At 40.2% G+C, this 23,612-nt stretch overlaps 2 protein-coding genes across 4 annotated transcripts; both read left to right on the top strand.

The window, feature by feature from the left end:
- The first annotated feature begins 97 nt into the window (after positions 1-97).
- LOC128459240 (nuclear body protein SP140) lies at positions 98-6,303 on the top strand. 3 transcript variants are annotated; one of them, XM_053444358.1, is made up of 17 exons: positions 98-315; positions 800-974; positions 1,282-1,485; positions 1,762-1,881; positions 2,036-2,169; positions 2,269-2,325; positions 2,428-2,524; positions 3,371-3,490; positions 3,568-3,675; positions 3,830-3,966; positions 4,152-4,220; positions 4,314-4,444; positions 5,088-5,196; positions 5,281-5,355; positions 5,497-5,640; positions 5,714-5,842; positions 6,110-6,303. In XM_053444358.1, the coding sequence occupies exons 1-16, from the start codon at positions 163-165 to the stop codon at positions 5,810-5,812; spliced, it is 1,932 nt and encodes a 643-aa protein (XP_053300333.1). In that variant the 5' UTR covers positions 98-162; the 3' UTR covers positions 5,813-5,842; positions 6,110-6,303. The 3 variants fall into 3 exon arrangements, 2 of the variants coding, with proteins under 2 accessions (XP_053300333.1, XP_053300334.1); XR_008342119.1 differs by lacking the exons at positions 5,281-5,355; positions 5,497-5,640; positions 5,714-5,842; positions 6,110-6,303 and adding an exon at positions 4,586-4,827; XM_053444359.1 differs by lacking the exons at positions 5,088-5,196; positions 5,281-5,355; positions 5,497-5,640; positions 5,714-5,842; positions 6,110-6,303 and adding an exon at positions 4,586-4,982.
- A 1,404-nt stretch (positions 6,304-7,707) lies between these two features.
- Positions 7,708-11,787, top strand: LOC128459254 (extracellular serine/threonine protein kinase FAM20C). Its single transcript, XM_053444378.1, has 6 exons — positions 7,708-7,848; positions 9,809-9,912; positions 10,805-10,914; positions 11,056-11,137; positions 11,317-11,376; positions 11,529-11,787. Exons 2-6 carry the CDS (start codon positions 9,860-9,862, stop codon positions 11,785-11,787), a joined length of 564 nt encoding a protein of 187 aa, XP_053300353.1. The 5' UTR covers positions 7,708-7,848; positions 9,809-9,859.
- The last annotated feature ends 11,825 nt before the right edge of the window (positions 11,788-23,612 follow it).

Below are 23,612 nucleotides of genomic sequence, written 5' to 3'. Positions count from 1 at the left end.
TTGAATAAAGTTTAATAAACTTTGCTACACAAATAAACTTCCCTTTGATAAAAGCCTCTGAAGTGTGCTGTGCAGTGGGGCCCCCTGGCGCCAGACTGTTGACCTGTCAGATCCTCTGTCTCACATCTGGCTGCACATCTGGACTCGTTGAGTCCCTCCGTGATGGACTGGCTGGACCAGCTCGCCTTCCTGGAGCCGGAGGAGCTGCTGCGCTACTTCTGCTGTAACAAATCAGTGATGTCCTGCATGGAGAACCCGGGCAAGTTCCTCCGCCAACTGCGGGACTACGACCTGATCCCGGAGGACAGGTACACGGTGAGAGAGGCTGCGCGCGCGGACATACACATACATACACACACACACAAACACACACACGCACGCACGCACGCTCGCACACACACACACACACACACACACAGACACAGACAAACACACACACACACACACACACACACACACATACTCCTCATACTCCTTATTGGATGAAACGCGCGCCCACGTGTGAGAGCGAAAAATATGATAAAACTGAATATAAATATTAAACCAATTAAAGATGTTTGGTTTAATTGTCTTGTGCACTTTTTTAATTTTGTGATAGATTTCAAGTCATTGGGTCACATGACTTTGAAGCCATTGAAAAGATTGAAATCACTTTTTCAATTATTTATTTTGTATGAAATATGAACTGATGGACTATGCAGACTATCAGGATTGAATTATTTAATCGTGTGTGTGTGTTCGTGTGTGTTTGTGTGTGTGTGTGTGTGTGTGTGTGTGTGTGTTGTGTGTGTGTGTGTAGAAAGTGTGTTGCATGAAGACAAAAGAAAATATGAAGACAGCCCTGTATGACGTGTTGGACTGGGTGGAGCGGGAGCGATCCCAGTGTATCCCCCTGTTCTGGAGATGTGTTTTCAAAGACCCCATCCTGAACGTCTACCCAACCCTGCGACTGCTGCGTAACAGCCTCATGGACGGTCAGTCGCCCTTCGTGGCTTTCATGGTCTTCATTAGCGTGTTAACTGATTGTGATTCAGTCCACTGTGTTTATATGATCACATCCCACCTCATTAACTGTTTCATGACTCCTTGTTTGTTTTAGGATTGATTTTAATAATTCATTGATTAGTTTCTAGTCTTTTCATGGTGTCTTCTATAATCATAAAGCCCTTTCAGTACTAATATAATGAGAGAAGAGATGAGATAATTCTTTCTCTGACACCTTTCTTTGTTTTATTGTGAACCTGGTTTTCATTACTCATCCGATCTTTCATGTAATTGCAGGATCTTTCAAGAAGGCAGAGACAGATCAAAGGAAAAGGAAGGAGCTCACTGAAGTTCTGGAGGAAGAGGAGGAGCAGGGGAGCTCAGTGAAAAAGAAGAAGAAGCAATTGAGGAGGAGCATGTGCGAGGATGATGATGAGGAGCAGCAGCCCGGTCCTTCTTCTCAATTTACTCCACTTTGGAGGAAAAAGACAGAGAAAGTCAGTAAGTCACCTCTCATGTAGCCTCACTTAGAGCACCTGGAAGTTTGACTGCTGTAAAGTGCACTTTAGACCTCCTGCAAGAACATGTGAGTTTTCTCATCCTAAATCTCTCCTACATTACTTTCCTACGGTGAGTTTGTACGAACATGCAGATTCAACAAAGACTTCTATCTTCAGAAAAGTGTGTGAAATGACCGGATGAACCCTGAACAGCAAGTTAACACAAATCTGTTTGAACAAGGAAATATTAACTAAACATTGTGATAAATTTTCCCAGATTCTCCGATGAAGAAAGGAGAGAAAAGGGACATTTGGACTTTGCTACTTAATAAGACTCAGCTTCCTGTGACCTGTGGATCCGAGCAGGGGATGCTGAGCAGGGAGCGCCTGGCGAAAGGTCAGAGGTTAAAAAGGAATAATTGTTTAATTTCTTGAATAAAAAATGGAGGAAAAGTAGATTGAGGACATGATTTCCTTTTATCTGCTTGGATTTGAGATATAACTGATATGATTGTGACGATGACACATTTCCTTTCCTCTGTGTGTTTAAGGGGAGAAGTGCATTTTGTCCCAGAAACAGTGGTTTACTCCCAGTGAATTTGAGAAGTTTGCAGGGAAGGGAAGCTATAAGAACTGGAAGTCCAGCATTAAGTGTATGGATTCCCCCCTGGCAAGACTTATAAAGGTTTGTTGAAAAGCAATTCTTATTCTATAATATACACAAATCACTTCACACGCTATTTGTGGTAAAGTTTGTTTTCTTTGTTTTTCTCTTTCTCTTCAGGACGGGCACCTGAAACCAGCAAACTTCATAAGACGCCATGAAACGGATTTAAGTCGGGTGAAAACATCTTGAATAGAAAAATAACTAAAGTCAGACTCAGTATCATCTTGTTATCACTTGTTCTTATCTGGGTTATTTCTTTCTATTTCTCCCCTACAGGCCAAGAGCTCCCTGTTTCCACCGTACACGATCTTCAGCCAACTGTTGGACAACGACCCGTTCAAGGTGATCGATCCATCTGATGGTGCAACCACAGGTTTGTATTTGTGCTAAACACTGATGATTGAAAAACTTCCAATTTTTAGATACCAAAGCATCGACTAATCTCAGGTAAAATATTAAAATGTCATTATGCTATAGTAGGCAATGTAGGGCTGTGCAATTAATCGAATTTAATCGTGATTTTGATTATTGGGTCAAACGATCTCCAAACTACTATAATCGAGTTGAAAAGGTTATTTGGGCATTTTTTTCGAAAGAGACACGCATGCGTAATTCAGTCCTTCCCCCAAAGCATTCAACGTGAACCTGCTGACTGGCTCTCACTCTCAAGCAGCTGTAAAGTGAAGGAGGCGAGTTGTGTGTGTGGTGACAGCCGGTATTTAAAAAACTGTGCGAGTGGAAAATGGCAGAGGGAGGGCAGCCTGGTTTTAATAATGAGAGGAAAATCGGGGAAATTGAACTTCAGGAAAACAGAAGGGAAATCCAAAGTATGGGATTCATATTTGATCATTTATGTAATATGGAATATGTCATTTATATCGTTTAAAGTCATTTTTCCGAGTGTTTCCTGGCGCGATTCTCAGTTACGAATTTTTTTTGGAGAGAAATACTGAATAAATGCATCATGTTTTCAAACTCAAAAATAATCGTTTGAATAATTGTGATTTCAATATTGTCCAAAATAATCTCGATTATGATTTTTTCCATAATCGAGCAGCCCTAAGCCTATGTATTACCCATTTCATTTTTATGCTTAAATTGTATTTATTTTAAGAGAGAAAAACAGCAGATTGAGCTTCTTAATTGTAAATGTAGAAGTAACCACTGATATGTACATGAAAAGGTGAAGTACCCTCAAAATCGCTTTGTCCTTTTCCAGTGTCTGAGGAAGAAGATTATGATGATGATGTGATTGAATTTTGGGATGTGGAGGATGATCTGGAAAACCAAGAGGACCAGGTTCCTTATAGCAACAAAGAGAATTCTACGGACGTCACAGGTGCTTGTTCATATGAAGAAACATTTATGATGAGAAGAGTTCAAGTTTCTCAAACTCTCAGCATGTGTCCGTTGCAGATGAAGATGAAGCGACTGAGAACCAGACGGAGCCAGAAGTGAGCAAAGTCTTCAAAGTGACATGTGGAGGTGAAGCTGGGACTTTACACCAAAAACGATTTGCATCAGGTAACGTTCACCATTGAATGTGGCGCTTGAGGAAAAGTAAGGTGATCGCAGAAGTTGTCGAATATTAGTTGTTGTATCTTTGTTTCTTGTGTAACGCTGTGAACTAAACCAACCGAACCAACACGTCCCATCCGATCTTCTCTTTCTCCACCAGGGACTCGTGGAAAGTGTATTCGAACAGAGAGGAGCTGGTTGACCCCCATAGAGTTTTTAAAGGAGGCATCAAGTCAGAGAGGCTTCTGGAAGAAAATGATCTTGTGTGAAGGGAAACCCCTCTGTGCTCTCATAGAGGTATAGTGTGTGTGGGTGTGTGTGTGTGTATTTTGTGACTAGCAGTTTGGATGCATGGATGGACGGATGGACGGATGATGGATGGATGGAGACAGGGAGGTAGTGAGAGAGCAACAGGAACTTTTAAGCTTGAAACACCTGAACTATGAAACAAAGGAAGACGATGTCGATTTGTCTTGTTTCAGGCGAAGGTCTTGAAGATCCACCCCCTGCTGTGTGAGTGCAGTCTGTGCAAACCAAATCAAACAGATCTGGTAAGTTGTATTCATCCGTGGAATTTCTCCATTGATTCACTGGTTGTGCTGCGTGTTAACAAACTTTCTGTCACATGCTGTGTGTCTCGGCAGAAGAACCAGAAACACGACGATGAGTGCTGTGTGTGTAAAGGAGGAGAAGCTGACCTGGTGAAGTGTGATTCTTGCCCTTGTTCCTTCCACCAGAAATGTCACCTCCCACATGTAGATGACTACTTTTTGGGGTGAGCTTTGACCGAAGTAGGAGCCAATCAAGAGATAAACACCAATTTGAAGTATCTTGTCTAAACAGTGTTCAGTTTGTGATGCATATTTATTTATTCACATATACTTCATTTTATGCCATATTAATCCGTATTTTATAGGCCGATACACAAGCTTGACGCTAAAGGCCGATATATGCTACCCCGCTTTTACGTACACGGACAGATAGGACCGCCCTCTTCGCCGTGGAACGCCCCCTCCGGGCTCCAAGGAGAGCTCTTCGAGCACCTCTGATTTTTCTAACTACACGTCGGCATGTCGGAGAGCCTAGGGATAGCCTTTGGCTGTGATTGGTCCGCGAACGCGGACCAAATAAGTGATTAAAGGGGCTGACAGTTTTCAGGTCAGACGCAGTTCACACCATTAAACAGTTCATGTCATAAAGTATTTGGACATGTTGTATATGTATGTAGATATAGGTCATAAAACTTACTTTTCAACTACAACATAGGTTTCAACCATACTTAGTACATTTTTCCAATACAAGCTTTACTGAATAAATTTACTGAATAAATTTGAGATGTTCAGCTCATTGGGCTTAATTTTCTATTCAGACTCGTATGTTTTGATTTGGTGTGTGTGTGTGTGTGTGTGTGTGTACAGGGAAAGCAGACCCAGGATCTGTACATTCTGTGTAACCACTCAGGGGCAGTCCGGTGATAAGCTGAAAATGACAGAAGCCCTCACCCAACAGATCTCAGGACACATACTGGTGAGCTCACCGAGCGACTCTCTGTCCACGTCCATCTTCATCACCTGTGTCTCTACCGTCACTCATGCTGTTCTTCATCAACAGGAATGTCAGTATCTCATCCTGCGTCTGCTCAGTGCTGATGACCAACAAACCTTTGCTTCAGACCCACGCCTCTACGTAAGTAAGCTGTGTGATGTAGTCCTGAATGAAAAAGTAGTGCCAATAACTGAGTTATTAACTGGTTTCTGGAGGAATCTGGTCTTACGTCTACACCTGACTGTGTTGAGCATTTCTTTCATTTCTTCTCGACATCCACAGTTGAAAAGTTACTCCAGGTTTGTCCAGACTCCGATGTGGCTCAGAAAAGTAGCAGAGAAACTCCAGGGGAAAGAATATGTAACGGTTGGAGATTTTGTGTCTGACGTCAAACTCATGTTCACCAACTGGGCCTCGTACAACCTGGTAAGAATCATGGAAGAACTCTTATTTAACATTAAGATTCATTAGTGACGATTACTGTTCTGTTCTGTTACAGGCTAACCCTGAACTCCTCGCCCTGGGGGACAAACTGCAGCAGTTATTTCACTCAGAGTTCAAAGTCGTGTTTAACATCGATGAACAGAGCGCTGACTGATGAGCAGGGTTAAGTTTTCAAACTCGGTACTCAGTGGGAAAAAAGGCTTGAAAGTTAGAAAGATGAAGCTGAGTTTGATTTTGTGACTTTTTTACAGTGTATTAATTAAAATAACTCAGGCGTCCAACTTTATCCAAATTAACGAAAGCATTTTGCAGTGTAGATTGTATTTTTTATCAGTGTAATTGAAGATTCAGTAAACCCACTGTTCAGGTTATGCCACTACTTGTGAAGAGTGGTTATTATGGGATACTTCTGACCATGTGATAACTCTCGGTAAGTACTTTTTTACCGATCACCTTCACTGTAATGACCAATGTTTAATATTCATGTTTTTTCCTTGTCTACAAAACTTAGGGACTTCTCCTAATATACTATAAATAAATGTATTTTAAAATGTATTTTTTCCAAAGCATTTGCATCATGCAAAATATCTGGATTTTCACGTCACTTTACATAATTAAAGCATTGACATGTTTTATACAATTATATTTAATATGTCTATTTATTTTATTTGTGCACATCTGTTATGATGTAGACATGATTTATTCAAAATAACTAAATGTTCGGTAACAACAAACGTTGTTTATCTACTGTGTGTGTGTACTTTGTATATGTATGTATGTGTGTGAATATTTTATATTTGTATGCTCCCTCATCACCTCTGCATTATACAGAAGGTAATTGGACATTCTTCTCTGCGTTCTCAGAACTTCTTTTTACTTTCTGCTCCAAATGCCCAAACAGAAACTGGAAAAGGGGATTTTGCTTATCTTGCACATTCAGGACTGAAAGTTCAGCTAATGATCGTCTTTAGAACCAGGATGAAGGAGCTGGATGTGGATGTTTGTGGCTGCGTAGCCTGAATCGTGGAACGTGGATGTGATTCTTTGGTTCTTCACATCCTGCTTCGTGCTGTTTCTTATCAGTAGCTGTGTTTCTCTCTGGGCTGACTGTCTTGTCCTGTGTCCACTGAAAAATAACCTCAATGGAACCTTCCTGGTTGAATGAAGTTTAATAAACTTTGCTACACAAATAAACTTCCCTGTAATGAAAGCCTTTGAGGTGTGCTGTGCAGTGGGGCCCCCTGGCGCCCTGGACCGGAACTGCGACTTCACAAAACACATTTCAAAGTAGTTTCACTTTCCAAACGTCACTGGAAGGAGGAAGTGAGAAAACATTTGTTGGCAGATCGACAGGAAGAGACATGTCCCACCGAACTCAATCTCCACACCTGGATTCCCCACAGACTGTTGACCTGTCAGATCCTCTGTCTCACATCTGGCTGCACATCTGGACTCGTTGAGTCCCTCCGTGATGGATCCTCTGGACTTCCCGAAGCCGGAGGAGCTGCTGCGCTTCTTACACTGTAACAAAACAGAGATGTCCTGCATGAAGAACCCGCACACGTTCCTCCGCCAACTGAGGGACCACGACCTGATCCCGGAGGACACGTACAAGGTGAGAGAGGCTGCGCGCGCAGACACACATACAGACTCACACGCACACACGTACACACACTCCTCACAACGGGTCACGATTGGATGAAAGGCGCGCCCATGTTTGAGAGCGGGAAATATTATATAATACAGAAGATACATAATAATAAAATCCAATTAAAGGGAAGGTTTGGTTTATTTGTCTTGTGTACTTTTATAAGTTGTGATGGATGTATAGTCTTTCGGTCACATGACATTGAAGCTATTGAAAAGATCAATTATTTATTGTGTATGAAATATGAACTGATGCATTTCAAAGACTATAATGATTGCATTATATAAAGGTGTGTGCGTGTGTTTGTGGGTGTGTGTGTGTGTGTGTTGTGTTTGTTGTTTGAGTTGTGTGTCTGTGTGTAGAAAGTGATTCGCAAAACTGTAGGAAAAAAGAAATCATGCAGGCAGCTCTGTATGACGTGCTGGACTGGGTGGAGCGGGAGCGATCCCAGCACATCCACCTGTTCTGGAGATGTGTTTTCAAAGACACCATCCTGAACGACTACCCAACCCTGCGACTGCTGCGTAACAGCCTCATGGACGGTCAGTCGCCCTTCGTGGGTTTCATGGTCTTCATTAGTGTGTTACAGTTTTTCTCCATTGCTTTGGTTCATTTCACGAAACAGAAATGACATTCTCAAAACAACACGTGCAAACCTCCAAACCACTGGGCACTGGTTCACAACAGACTGGAATATCTCATTCCTTTAATCAAATTGCAATTGTATTAGCACATCCTTTCAATGACAAGTACAATTTCCAACAGCTTGCACAAATTTCAAATGATTTAGAACACCTTTGCAAACGGTTAGGTACAATTGCCTTCAGTTAGCACAATTACCAATTGAATATATATTGCTGGTGAAAACTGACTGTCGCTTCTCAGTCAAGTGGTCGTTCTCTGCAGAACATGTTGGCATAATTTCATTGTTTACATCATCACCTGCACAATAGTTCACTCTACTGTCAAAATCGTACAGGTACATAATACCATGAAAAACATCATGGTATATACTGTAATAAGGATATCTTGGATCATTGGCTTAATTTTCAGGTGCAACTAGAACTTTAGTAATCAAGGTTGAGTTTCACACATCTGATCACCAGTCACACAGTAAGTTTACAGTTTGTCTCAACTGCTTTGGCTCATTTCACGAAACAGAAATGACATTCTCAGAGCTCTAAGTGCAATTGGCAAAATAACTCATATGGTTCAGCACAACTACATAGATCACCTTCAAAAGGTTAAATCTCACTATGCCAAATTTTAGTTTTGATGTGCTTATTGTTTGACAGTATATTGTGCTGTACACATTTTCTGTTACTGTAAGCACGATGTATGGCAATTACTGTAACAATTTCCATGGCAGTATGAGTTCAATAAACATATTTTATGTGAAACCTTGAATAAATATTTTTTCTGTTTGATACACATAATATTCTGGAAAGAAAACATCTACTGTAACCATTCAGTGTCAAAGGACTGAGCCAAGATTGAAATGTGCACATGAGGGATATTTCTATGGTCCACTGCCATACTGACTAAACATCTAAACATTTTGACCTGTAGTGATTAAACAATGCCAAAGGGACTTTTCATTTTGGGGGCACTGACTATTTGTATGAGAAAATGATTTAGTTTTGACTGATGAGTTTGCTGTTTTGGGAGAGATATGACCTTTTGCAGGTGTGCTATGGAGTTTTGCTGAACCATCTATATTATTTTGAGAGATGAGCCACAGCAAGCGAGAAGGAAATTTTCATTTTGGGGGCACTGACTATTTATATGAGAAAATGATTTGCTTTTGAAACTTGAGTTAACTGTTTTGGGTGAGATATGACCTTTTGAAGGTGATCTATGTAGTTGTGCTGAACCATATGGGCTATTTTGCCAATTGCACTTAGAGCTCTGAGAATGTCATTTCTGTTTCGTGAAATGATCCAAAGCAATGGAGAAAAACTGTAATTGATTGTGATTCTGTCCACTGTGTTTATATGATCACATCCCACCTCTTTAACTGTTTCAACACTAGTGTTAGGATTGATTTTAATAATTTATTGATTAGTTTCTAGTATTTTCGTGGTGTCTTCTATTAACATATTTTTTTCAGAAGGCATATTCTGACTTTACTTGAGGTGCCAGGTTATTATTGTGTTTTTTTTACCATGATTATTTATGTACCTCTGTAAATTAACTAGTTTTTTTCTGGGGAAGAACTTTGTACTTTTTGTTGAAAAACGCTCTATAAATATAGTTAACAAAGTAATTAGTAATTCTGCTTGTTTCCACATTAGCTTTAAATAATTTGCAACAATCTGAACAGTCCTTATTGATTAAAACATAAATGCAAAGCAGAATTGAAGATGTTAGGGAATAGTTAAGTCCTTTTATCATTAATGTAATGAGAGAAAGAGATGAAATCATTCTTCTTGAAAAAGTAGTTCCCTTGTTTTAATGTGAACCCTGTTTTCATTACATATTCGACCTTTCACGTCATTGCAGGATCTTTCCAATTTGGCACGCAGCTGCCAGAGAAGGAGAAGAAAGAGACAGATGAAAGGAAAAAGAAGGAGCTCTCTGAAGTTGAGGAGGAAGAGGAGGAGCAGGTGAGCTCAGTGAAAAAGAAGAGGAAGCTGTTGAGGAGGACCATGTGTGAGGATGATGATGAGGAGCAGCAGCCCGGTCCTTCCTCTCAGCTGACTCCACGTCGGAGGAAAAGGACAGAGAAAGTTAGATTGAGAGATAGATAGAGAGACAGATAGATAGGTAGATAAATAGATAGATAGATAGATAGATACATAGATAAATATATAAATATATAGATAGATAGATAGATAGATAGATACATAGATACATAGATAAATAGATAGATAGATACATAGATAAATATATAAATAGATAGATAGATAGATAGATAGATAGATACATAGATAGATAGATAGACAGATATATATGTAGATAGATAGATACATAGATAAATAGATAAATAGATAGATAGATAGATAGATAGATAGATAGATAGATAGATAGATAGATAGATAGATAGATAGATAGATAGATAGATAGATAGATAGATAGATAGATAGATAGATAGATAGATAGATAGATAGATAGATAGATAAATAGATAGATAGATAGATAGATACATAGATAGATAGATAGACAGATAGATATGTAGATAGATAGATAAATAGATAAATAGATAGATAGATAGATAGATAGATAGATAGATAGATAGATAGATAGATAAATAGATAGATAGATAGATAGATAGATAGATAGATAGATAGATAGATAGATAGATACATAGATAGATAGATAGACAGATAGATATGTAGATAGATAGATACATAGATAAATAGATAAATAGATAAATAGATAGATAGATAGATAGATAGATAGATAGATAGATAGATAGATAGATAGATAGATAGAACTTTACTCTTAAGTACATATACACGTTTACTTTGTCCTGGTGAAGCTCCCTGTTGTTTCCAGGTGGGAGAAGGACCCAAACTACTGTGACAAAGTCAAAAAGACGCCGCCTTACAACCACGGCACCAGACTGGTGGACGTCATAGACATGGCTGTGCTGGACTTCCTCATGGGTCAGTCTCTAGATTGTAAACTCCCAACAGTCAACTGGTTTGCAGGCATGATGACCCACTGTATATCAGACAACATTACAACATTTGTATTTTAGTTTATGTTGAATGGATTTTTAATAGTGAATGTTTTATTTCTCAAAGGCAACATGGACAGACATCACTACGAGACTTTTGAGAAATTCGGCAATGAGACTTTTGTGCTGCATCTGGATAATGGGCGGGCGTGGGTGATCAGGTTTATCAAGTGTCAATTAACAAGTTACGTCTGTCAGCCGAATACTACGTAGAAGATTATCTGCAGCCGGGAACAACTACATCTTTCATTCCTGCCTTTGTTGAGGCAGCAATTCATTGAAGTCACATTCTAGTGACGACCTGAAGTTACACAATGTTCTCTCACAGGTTTGGGCGTCACTCCCGGGATGAGTTGTCTATTCTTGCTCCGTTGCGACAGTGTTGCAGGTAAAAACAACAACCACACAAATAGACAAGCCTGGTGAGACGTGAACAAGACCCGGGGAACTTGAATAACCATTTCAAGCTCTTACTCACTGTTTCGATTCAGCTTCTCTTTAGTTTCTCTTTGTGACCTTCTTCTCCTCCTCACTTCGTAGGATTCGTCGCTCCACCTTCCTCCGCTTGCGTCTCTTGTCCCTCCCGGCCTTCCGTCTGAGTGACGTCCTGCGGGAGTCACTGGCTGAGGACCGCCTGGCCGGCCGGGCCCCGCTCCTGTCCGAGACGCACCTTTCTGCTTTGGACCGCCGCCTTGCAACCGTCCTGCGGGGGGTGCGGACCTGTCAGGGTCAGCACAGCGAAGTCCTTTACAACGACTTGGAAGGATACAATGGAGAATGGGATCAACAGCCTGACTGAGGAAAAAGAACAACAATAAATTATATATATCTATCATATCTGTGTTGAATCATTATTTAGAGCTATAAAGTTTGTAACCCTATTAAACCAAAGACTTCGTTGTCAAGGTCAGACCCCAATAACTCCACACGAGAATACTACGCAGAAGATTCTCTTCAGCAGGTAACAACTTCTTTCACTCCTGCCTTTCCCATTCCATTGAAGTCACATTCTAATGATGAAGTGAAGTTACACAATGTTCTCTCACAGGTTTGGGCGTCACTCTTCGGATGAGTCGTCTATTCTCGCTCTGTTGCGACAGTGTTGCAGGTAAAAACAACAAACATCCAAATAGTATGAACGTTTCAAAGTGTGACGCAGAAAACTTAAGCCTGGAGTGAACACAATTAAAGGACCCATCGTGAATTACCATTACAAGTTCTTACTCACTGTTTCGATTCAGCATCTCTTTAGCTCCTGCATTATACAGAAGGTAATTGAACATTCCTCTCTGCGTTCTCAGAACTTCTTTTTACTTTCTGCTCCAAATGCCCCAACAGAAACTGGAAAAGGGGATTTAGCTTATCTTGCACCTTCAGGACTGAAAGTTCAGCTAATGAAAGTCTTAAGAATCAAGATGAAGGAGCTGGATGTTGATGTTTGTGGCTGTGTAGCCTGAATCTTGGAACGTGGATGTGTGTCTTTGGTTCTTCACATCTAGCTTTGTGCTGTTTCTTATCCGTAGCTGTGTTTCTCTCTAGGCTGACTGTCTTGTCCTGTGTCCACTGAAAAATAACCTCAATGGAACCTTCCTGGTTGAATAAAGTTTAATAAACTTTGCTACACAAATAAACTTCCCTTTGATAAAAGCCTCTGAAGTGTGCTGTGCAGTGGGGCCCCCTGGCGCCCTGGACCGGAACTGCGACTTCACAAAAACATTTCAAAGTAGTTTCACTTTCCCAACGTCACTGGAAGGAGGAAGTGAGAAAACATTTGTGGGCAGATCGACAGGAAGAGATATGTTCCACCGGACTCAATCTGCATTTGTAAGATATATACCAAAATATACACCGGACTCAATCTCCACACCTGGAATCCCCACAGACTGTTGACCTGTCAGATCCTCTGTCTCCCATCTGGCTGCACATCTGGACTCGTTGAGATGTGGATGTTTGTGGCTGTGTAGCCTGAATCTTGGAACGTGGATGTGATTCTTTGGTTCTTCACATCCTGCTTTGTGCTGTTTCTTATCAGTAGCTGTGTTTCTCTCTGGGCTGCCTGTCTTGTCCTGTGTCCACTGAAAAACATTGCTACACAAATTAACTTCGCTTAGAGGAAAGCCTTTGAGATGTGCTGTGCAGTGGTGCCCCCTGGCGCCCTGGACAGGAACTGCGACATCATAAAAACAAACACAATTCAAAATAGTTTCACTTTCCAAACGTCACTGGAGAAACAATTTGTGGGCAGATCCTCAGAGAAGATATACCAGTACATACCAATATATACACCGGACTCAATCTCCACACCTGGAATCCCCACAGACTGTTGACCTGTCAGATCCTCTGTCTCACATCTGGCTGCACATCTGGACTCGTTGAGTCCCTCCGTGATGGACTGGCTGGACCAGCTCGCCTTCCTGGAGCCGGAGGAGCTGCTGCGCTACTTCTGCTGTAACAAATCAGTGATGTCCTGCATGGAGAACCCGGGCAAGTTCCTCCGCCAACTGCGGGACTACGACCTGATCCCGGAGGACAGGTACACGGTGAGAGAGGCTGCGCGCGCGGACATACACATTCACACACACAAACACACACACGCACGCACGCACGCACACACACACACACACACACACACACACACACACACACACACACACACACACACACACACACTCCTCATACTCCTTATTGGATGAAACGCGCGCCCACGTGTCAGAGCGAAAAATATGATAAAACTGAATATAAATATTAAACCAATTAAAGATGTTTGGTTTAATTGTCTTGTGCACTTTTTTAATTTTGTGATAGATTTCAAGTCATTGGTTCACATGATTTTGAAGCCATTGAAAAGATTGAAATTACTTTTTCAATTATTTATTTTGTATGAAATATGAACTGATGGACTATGCAGACTATCAGGATTGAATTATATAATTGAATGTGTGTGTGTGTTGTGTGTGTGTGTGTGTGTGTGTGTGTGTGTGTGTGTGTGTGTACGTGTGTGTGTGTGTGTGTGTGTGTGTGTAGAAAGTGTGTTGCATGAAGACAAAAGAAAATATGAAGACAGCCCTGTATGATGTGCTGGACTGGGTGGAGCGGGAGCGATCCCAGTGTATCCCCCTGTTCTGGAGATGTGTTTTCAAAGACCCAATCCTGAACGTCTACCCAACCCTGCGACTGCTGCGTAACAGCCTCATGAACGGTCAGTCGCCCTTCGTGGCTTTCATGGTCTTCATTAGCGTGTTAACTGATTGTGATTCAGTCCACTGTGTTTATATGATCACATCCCACCTCATTAACTGTTTCATGGCTCCTTGTTTGTTTTAGGATTGATTTTAATAATTCATTGATTAGTTTCTAGTCTTTTCATGGTGTCTTCTATAATCATAAAGCCCTTTCAGTACTAATATAATGAGAGAAGAGATGAGATAATTCTTTCTCTGACACCTTTCTTTGTTTTATTGTGAACCTGGTTTTCATTACTCATCCGACCTTTCATGTAATTGCAGGATCTTTCAAGAAGGCAGAGACAGATCAAAGGAAAAGGAAGGAGCTCACTGAAGTTCTGGAGGAAGAGGAGGAGCAGGTGAGCTCAGTGAAAAAGAAGAAGAAGCAATTGAGGAGGAGCATGTGCGAGGATGATGAGGAGCAGCAGCCCGGTCCTTCCTCTCAGCTTACTCCACTTTGGAGGAAAAAGACAGAGAAAGTCAGTAAGTCACCTCTCATGTAGCCTCACTTAGAGCACCTGGAAGTTTGACTGCTGTAAAGTGCACTTTAGACCTCCTGCAAGAACATGTGAGTTTTCTCATCCTAAATCTCTTCTACATTACTTTCCTACGGTGAGTTTGTACGAACATGCAGATTCAACAAAGACTTCTATCTTCAGAAAAGTGTGTGAAATGACCGGATGAACCCTGAACAGCAAGTTAACACAAATCTGTTTGAACAAGGAAATATTAACTAGACGTTGTGATAAATTTTCCCAGATTCTCCGATGAAGAAAGGAGAGAAAAGGGACATTTGGACTTTGCTACTTAATAAGACTCAGCTTCCTGTGACCTGTGGATCCCAGGAGGGGATGCTGAGCAGGGAGCGCCTGGCGAAAGGTCAGAGGTTAAAAAGGAATAATTGTTTAATTTCTTGAATAAAAAATGGAGGAAAAGTAGATTGAGGACATGATTTCCTTTTATCTGCTTGGATTTTAGATTTAACTGATATGATTGTGAGGATGACACATTTCCTTTCCTCTGTGTTTCAGGGGAGAAGTGCATTTTGTCCCAGAAACAGTGGTTTACTCCCAGTGGGTTTGAGAAGTTTGCAGGGAAGGGAAGCTGTAAGAACTGGAAGTCCAGCATTAAGTGTATGGATTCCCCCCTGGCAAGACTTATAAAGGTTTGTTGAAAAGCAATTCTTATTCTATAATATACACAAATCACTTCACACGCTATTTGTGGTAAAGTTTGTTTTCTTTGTTTTTCTCTTTCTCTTCAGGACGGGCACCTGAAACCAGCAAACTTCATAAGACGCCATGAAACGGATTTAAGTCGGGTGAAAACATCTTGAAAAGAAAAATAACTAAAGTCAGACTCAGTATCATCTTGTTATCACTTGTTCTTATCTGGTTTATTTCTTTCTATTTCTCCCCTGCAGGCCAAGAGCTCCCTGTTTCCACCGTACACGATCTTCAGCCAACTGTTGGACCACGACCCGTTCAAGGTGATCGATCCATCTGATGGTGCAACCACAGGTTTGTATTTGTGCTAAACACTGATGATTGAAAAACTTCCAATTTTTAGATACCAAAGCATCGACTAATCTCAGGTAAAATATTAAAATGTCATTATGCTATAATAGGCAATGTAGGGCTGTGCAATTAATCGAATTTAATCGTGATTTTGATTATTGGGTCAAACGATCTCCAAACTGCTATAATCGAGTTGAAAAGGTTATTTGGGCATTTTTTTCGAAAGAGACACGCATGCGTAATTCAGTCCTTCCCCCAAAGCATTCAACGTGAACCTGCTGACTGGCTCTCACTCTCAAGCAGCTGTAAAGTGAAGGAGGCGAGTTGTGTGTGTGGTGACAGCCGGTATTTAAAAAACTGTGCGAGTGGAAAATGGCAGAGGGAGGGCAGCCTGGTTTTAATAATGAGAGGAAAATCGGGGAAATTGAACTCCAGGAAAACAGAAGGGAAATCCAAAGTATGGGATTCATATTTGATCATTTATGTAATATGGAATATGTCATTTATATCGTTTAAAGTCATTTTTCCGAGTGTTTCCTGGCGCGATTCTCAGTTACGAATTTTTTTTGGAGAGAAATACTGAATAAATGCATCATGTTTTCAAACTCAAAAATAATCGTTTGAATAATTGTGATTTCAATATTGTCCAAAATAATCTCGATTATGATTTTTTCCATAATCGAGCAGCCCTAAGCCTATGTATTTCCCATTTCATTTTTATGCTAAAATTGTATTTATTTTAAGAGAGAAAAACAGCAGATTGAGCTTCTTAATTGTAAATGTAGAAGTAACCACTGATATGTACATGAAAAGGTGAAGTACCCTCAAAATCGCTTTGTCCTTTTCCAGTGTCTGAGGAAGAAGATTATGATGATGATGTGATTGAATTTTGGGATGTGGAGGATGATCTGGAAAACCAGGAGGACCGGGTTCCTTATAGAAACAAAGAGAATTCTATGGACGTCACAGGTGCTTGTTCATATGAAGAAACATTTATGATGAGGAGAGTTCAAGTTTCTCAAACTCTCAGCATGTGTCCGTTGCAGATGAAGATGAAGCGACTGAGAACCAGACGCAGCCAGAAGTGAGCAAAGTCTTCAAAGTGACATGTGGAGGTGAAGCTGGGACTTTACACCAAAAACGATTTGCATCAGGTAACGTTCACCATTGAATGTGGCGCTTGAGGAAAAGTCAGGTCATCGCAGAAGTTGTTGATTATTAGTTGTTGTATCTTTGTGTAACGCTGTGAACTAAACCGGCCAAACCAACACGTCCCATCCGATCTTCTCTTTCTCCACCAGGGAAACGTGGAAAGTGTATTCGAACAGAGAGGAGTTGGTTGACCCCCATAGAGTTTTTAAAGGAGGCATCAAGTCAGAGAGGCTTCTGGAAGAAAATGATCTTGTGTGAAGGAAAACCCCTCTGTGCTCTCATAGAGGTATAGTGTGTGTGTGGGTGTGTGTGTGTGTATCTTGGGACAAGCAGTTCAGATGCATGGATGGACGGATGATGGATGGATGGATGGATGAGAGAGCAACAGGAAGTTTTAAGCTTGAAAGACCTGAACTGTGAAACAAAAGAGGAAGATGATGTTGATTTGTCTTGTTTCAGGCGAAGGTCTTGAAGATCCACTCCCTGCTGTGTGAGTGCAGTCTGTGCAAACCAAATCAAACAGATCTGGTAAGTTGTATTCATCCGTACAATTTCTTAATTGATTCACTGGTTGTGTTGCGTGTTAACAAACTTTCCGTCACGTGCTGTGTGTCCCGGAAGAAAAACCAGAAAACGACGATGAGTGCTGTGTGTTAGAAAGAGGAGAAGCTGACCTGGAGCTTTGACTGAAGTAGGAGCCAATCAAGAGATAAACACCAACATCTGTCTTTGTATATCAAATTTACTTTGTGATGCGTACTAATTTATTGACATATTCTTCATTTTATGCCATATTTATCTGTATTTTATCGGCCGATACACATGCTCGACTGTTCCTAAGTCCGTCTCAGCTGTCAATCGTAATGCTTATATACAGTATGTTCAAAGTAGTCTTTAACATCGATGAACAGAGCGGTGACTCAGGGCTAAGTTTTCTAACTCGGTACTCAGTCGGAAAAAAAGGCGTAAAAGTTACAGAGATTCAGTTTAGTTTGATTTTGTGACTTTTTTACAGTGTAATAATTAAAATATCTCAGGCGTCCAACTTCATCCAACTTAACTGGAGAAAGCAATTTGCAGTGTAGATTGTATTTTTTATCAGTGTAATTGAAGTTTAAGTAAACCCACTGTTCAGGTTATACCCCTACCTGTGAAGAGTGGTTATTATGGGATACTTCTGACAACTCAATTAAGTACTTTTTACCCTTCACCTTCACTGTAATGACCAATGTTTAATATTTATGTTTTTTCCCTTGTCTACAAAAACTAGTGACTTCTCCAAAGCTTTTGCATCATGCAAAATATCATGCAAAATATCTGGATTTCCACGTCACTATACATAATTAAAACATTGACAAGTTTTATACAAATATATAATATGTCTATTTATTTTATTTGTGCAAATCTGATATGATGTAGTGTCAGGATTTTAAAATCATAACTTTTCTGTATTAAAGCATAACTCCCTTAGCTTTAGTCAACATCACACAGAGTTCAAGCAGCTGCCCCAGGTTCTGATGGGGAGATAGAAAGGCGTTGTTTGTTTGGAGGATGCAAATGTTTACGCAAATAGAACATACAGCCCGATAGAGCAGGAACACAAAATTCTTTACTCCAATGAACAACAACCCTGACCCACAAGGCGTCAGCTGAGTCAAGGCTTGTTTATGAAACACAAAAATAAAATTGTCATGGTGTGAAGATTTTGCCCGGCGGCTGTCAGAGGAGGGGCCTGACTGCCCACCATCGAGGAAGAACCAAGTCTCGACTCCCCTCGTTATTGACCAATCCTGTTCTACCTACTGTTATAAATATTGTAACCGCCGTCCTTGCGGGGCGACCATTGCTTTGCTTTAACTTTTCATACCTTTTCATTGCTTCTTAATAAATACTTGATTGAACCAAACCGAGACCGGCTCTTCTCATATTTGGGATAAAAGAACACGACAGTAGACGACATTTATTCAAAATAACTAAATGTACGGTAACAACAAACAGTACAGTATGTACTAAGTAGTATGTATCTACTGTGTGTGTGTGTACTTTGTATATGTATGTATATCTGTGTGTATTTTATATTTGTATGCTCCCTCATCACCTCCTCATTATAAAGAAAGTAATTGGACATTCCTCTGTGTTCTCTGAACTTCTTTTTACTTTCTGCTCCAAATGCCCAAACAGAAAAAGGGGCTTTAGCTTATCTTGCACCTTCAGGTCTTAAAGTTCAGCTAATGAACGTCTTTAGAACCAGGATGAAGGAGCTGGTTATTCACGATCGCGATTGTCCAAAAAAACGCCATTATGATTTTTTCCATAGTCGAGCAGCCCTAAGGCAATGTATTTCCCCATGTAACTTTTATGCCTAAAATGTATTTATTTTAAGAGAGAAAAACAGCAGATTGAGCGTCTTTATTGTAAATGTAGAAGTTACTACAGATATGCACATGAAAAGGTGAAATACCTTCAAATTCGCTTTGTCCTTTTTCAGTGTCTCATCATTATGATGATGATGTGAGTGCATTTTTGGATGAGGAGGATGACCTGGAAAACCAGGAGGACCGGGTTGTTCATTACAGCAACAATGAAAGTTCTACGGACGTCACAGGTGCTTGTTTATATGAAGATACATTTATGCTGAGAAGAGTTCAAGGTATTTGCATCTGGTAACGTTCAGCATTGAATGTGGCGCTTGAGGAAAAGTCACGTGATCGCAGAAGTTGTCGAATATTAGTTTTTGTATCTTTGTTTCTTGTGTAACGCTGTGAACTAACCCGACCAAACCAACACGTTCCATCCGATCTTCTCTTTCTCCACCAGGGACTCGTGAAAAGTGTATTCGAACAGAGAGGAGCTGGTTGACCCCCATAGAGTTTTTAAAGGAGGCATCAAGTTAGAGAGGCTTCTGGAAGAAGATGATCTTGTGTGAAGGAAAACCCCTCTGTGCTCTCATAGAGGTATAGTGTGTGTGTGTGTGTGTGTGTGTATCTTGGGACAAGGTTTGGATGCATGGATGGACAGATGGACGGATGATGGATGGATGAGAGAGAAACAGGAAGTTTTAATCTTGAAAGACCTGAACTATGAAACAAAGAGGAAAATGATGTAGATTTGTCTTGTTTCAGGTGAAGGTCCTGAAGATCCACTCCCTGCTGTGTGAGTGCAGTCTGTGCAAACCAAATCAAACAGATCTGGTAAGTTGTATTCATCCGTACAATTTCTCAATTGAATCACTGGTTGTGCTGCGTGTTAACAAACTTTCCGTCACGTGTGTGTCAAAGAGGAGAAGCTGACGTGGAGCTTTGACTGAAGTAGGAGCCAATCAAGAGATAAACACCAATTTGAAGTACCTGTCTTTACATAACATTGTTTACTTTGTGACGCGTACTAATTTACTGACATATTCTTCATTTTATGCCATATTTATCTGTATTTTATCGGCCGATACACATGCTCGACTGTTCCTAAGTCCGTCTCAGCTGTCAATCGTAATGCTTATATACAGTATGTTCAAAGTAGTCTTTAACATCGATTAACAGAGCGGTGATTCAGGGCTAAGTTTTCTAACTCGGTACTCAGTGGGAAAAAAAGGCGTAAAAGTTACAGAGATTCAGTTTAGTTTGATTTTGTGACTTTTTTTACAGTGTAATAATTCAAATAACTCAGGCGTCCAACTTTATCCAACTTAACTGGAGAAAGCAATTTGCAGTGTAGGTTGTATTTTTTATCAGTGTAATTGAAGTTTTAGTAAACCCACTGTTCAGGTTATACCACTACCTGTGAAGAGTGGTTATTATGGGATACTTCTGACAACTCAATTAAGTACTTTTTACCCTTTCACCTTCACTGTAATGACCAATGTTTAATATTTATGTTTTTTCCCTTGTCTACAAAACCTAGTGACTTCTCCAAATCATTTGCATCATGCAAAATATCATGCAAAATATCTGGATTTCCACGTTACTATACATAATTAAAACAGTGACAAGTTTTATACAAATATATAATATGTCTATTTATTTTTGTTGTGCAAATCTGATATGATGTAGTGTCAGGTTTTTAAAAATCATAACTTTTCTGTATTAAAGCATAACTCCCTTAGCTTTAGTCAACATCACACAGAGTTCAAGCAGCTGCCCCAGGTTCTGATGGGGAGATAGAAAGTCGTTGTTTGTTTGGAGGATGCAAATGTTTACGCAAATAGAACATACAGCCCGATAGAGCAGGAACACAATATTCTTTACTCCAATGAACAACAACCCTGACCCACAAGGTGTCAACTGAGTCGAGGCTTGTTTATGAAACACAAAAATAAAATTGTCATGGTGTGAAGATTTTGCCCGGCGGCTGTCAGAGGAGGGGCCTGACTGCCCACCATCGAGGAAGAACCAAGTCTCGACTCCCCTCGTAATTGACCAATCCTGTTTTACCTACTGTTATAAATATTATAACCGCCGTCCTTGCGGGGCGACCATTGCTTTGCTTTAACTTTTCATACCTTTTCATTGCTTCTTAATAAATACTTGATTGAACCAAACCGAGATGGGCTCTTCTCATATTTGGGATAAAAGAACACGACAGTAGACAATATTTATTCAAAATAACTAAATGTTCGGTAACAACAAACAGTACAGTATGTACTAAGTAGTATGTATCTACTGTGTGTGTGTGTACTTTGTATAAGTATGTATATCTGTGTGTATTTTATCTTTGTATGCTCCCTCATCACCTCCTCATTATAAAGAAAGTAATTGGACATTCCTCTTTGTGTTCTCAGAACTTCTTTTTACTTTCTGCTCCAAATGCCCAAATAGAAAAAGGGGCTTTAGCTTATCTTGCACCTTCAGGTCTGAAAGTTCAGCTAATGAACGTCTTTAGAACCAGGATGAAGGAACTGGTTATTCACGATTGTCCAAAAAAACGTGATTATGATTTTTTCCATAATCGAGCAGCCCTAAGGCAATGTATTTCCCCATGTAATTTTTATGCCTAAAATGTATTTATTTTAAGAGAGAAAAACAGCAGATTGAGCGTCTTAATTGTAAATGTAGAACTAACTACAGATACAGTATGCACATGAAAAGGTGAAATACCCTCAAATTTGCTTTGTCCTTTTTCAGTGTCTCATCATTATGATGATGATGTGAGTGAATTTTTGGAAGAGGAGGATGACCTGGAAAACCAGGAGGACCGGGTTGTTCATTACAGCAACAATGAAAGTTCTATGGACGCCACAGGTGCTTGTTTATATGAAGATACATTTATGCTGAGAGGAGTTCAAGGTATTTGCATCTGGTAACGTTCAGCATTGAATGTGGCGCTTGAGGAAAAGTCATGTGATCGCAGAAGTTGTCGAATATTAGTTGTTGTATCTTTGTTTCTTGTGTAACGCTGTGAACTAAACTGACCGAACCAACACGTTCCATCCGATCTTCTCTTTCTCCACCAGGGACTCGTGGAAAGTGTATTCGAACAGAGAGGAGCTGGTTGAACCACATAGAGTTTTTAAATGAGGCATCAAGTTAGAGAGGCTTCTGGAAGAAGATGATCTTGTGTGAAGGAAAACCCCTCTGTGCTCTCATAGAGGTATAGTGTGTGAGTGTGTGTGTGTGTGTGTGTATGTGTGTGTGTGTATCTTGGGACAAGGTTTGGATGCATGGATGGACAGATGGACGGATGATGGATGGATGAGAGAGAAACAGGAAGTTTTAATCTTGAAAGACCTGAAATATGAAACAAAGAGGAAGATGATGTAGATTTGTCTTGTTTCAGGCGAAGGTCCTGAAGATTCACTGCCTGCTGTGTGAGTTCAGTCTGTGCAAACCAAATCAAACAGATCTGGTATGTTGTATTCATCCATACAATTTCTAAATTGAATCACTGGTTGTGCTGTGTGTTAACAAACTTTCCGTCACGTGTGTGTCAAAGAGGAGAAGCTGATATGGTGCTTTGACTGAAGTAGGAGCCAATCAAGAGATAAACACCAATTTGAAGTATCTGTCTTTATGTAACATTGTTTACTTTGTGATGCGTACTAATTTACTGACATATACTTCATTTTATTCCATATTTATCTGTATTTTATCGGCCGATACACATGCTCGACTGTTCCTAAGTCCGTCTCAGCTGTCAATCGGAAGTCTTATATACAGTATGTTCAAAGTAGTCTTTAACATCGATGAACAGAGCGGTGACTCAGGGCTAAGTTTTCTAACTCGGTACTCAGTGGGAAAAAAAGGCGTAAAAGTTACAGATTCAGTTTAGTTTGATTTTGTGACTTTTGTACAGTGTATTAATTAAAATAACTGAGGCGTCCAACTTCATCCAACTTAACTGGAGAAAGCATTTTGCAGTGTAGATTGAAATTTTTATCAGTGTAGTTGTATTTTCAGTAAACCAACTGTTCACCTGTGAAGAGTGGTTATTATGGGATACTTCTGACAACTCAATTAAGTACTTTTTACCCTTTCACCTTCACTGTAATGACCAATGTTTAATATTTATGTTTTTTCCCTTGTCTACAAAAACTAGTGACTTCTCCAAATCATTTGCATCATGCAAAATATCATGCAAAATGTGCTGTGTTTCTCTCTGGGCTGACTTTCGTGTCCTGTGTCCACTGAAAAATAACCTCAATGGAACCTTACTGGTTGAATAAACTTTATTAAACTTTGCTACACAAATAAACTTCCCTGTGATGAAAGCCTTTGAGGTGTGCTGTGCAGTTGGGCCCC

Source organism: Pleuronectes platessa, chromosome 16 (genome assembly GCF_947347685.1).
Source record: "Pleuronectes platessa chromosome 16, fPlePla1.1, whole genome shotgun sequence".
Lineage (NCBI taxonomy): Eukaryota > Metazoa > Chordata > Actinopteri > Pleuronectiformes > Pleuronectidae > Pleuronectes > Pleuronectes platessa.
This window is presented reverse-complemented; position numbering and strand designations above follow the sequence as displayed.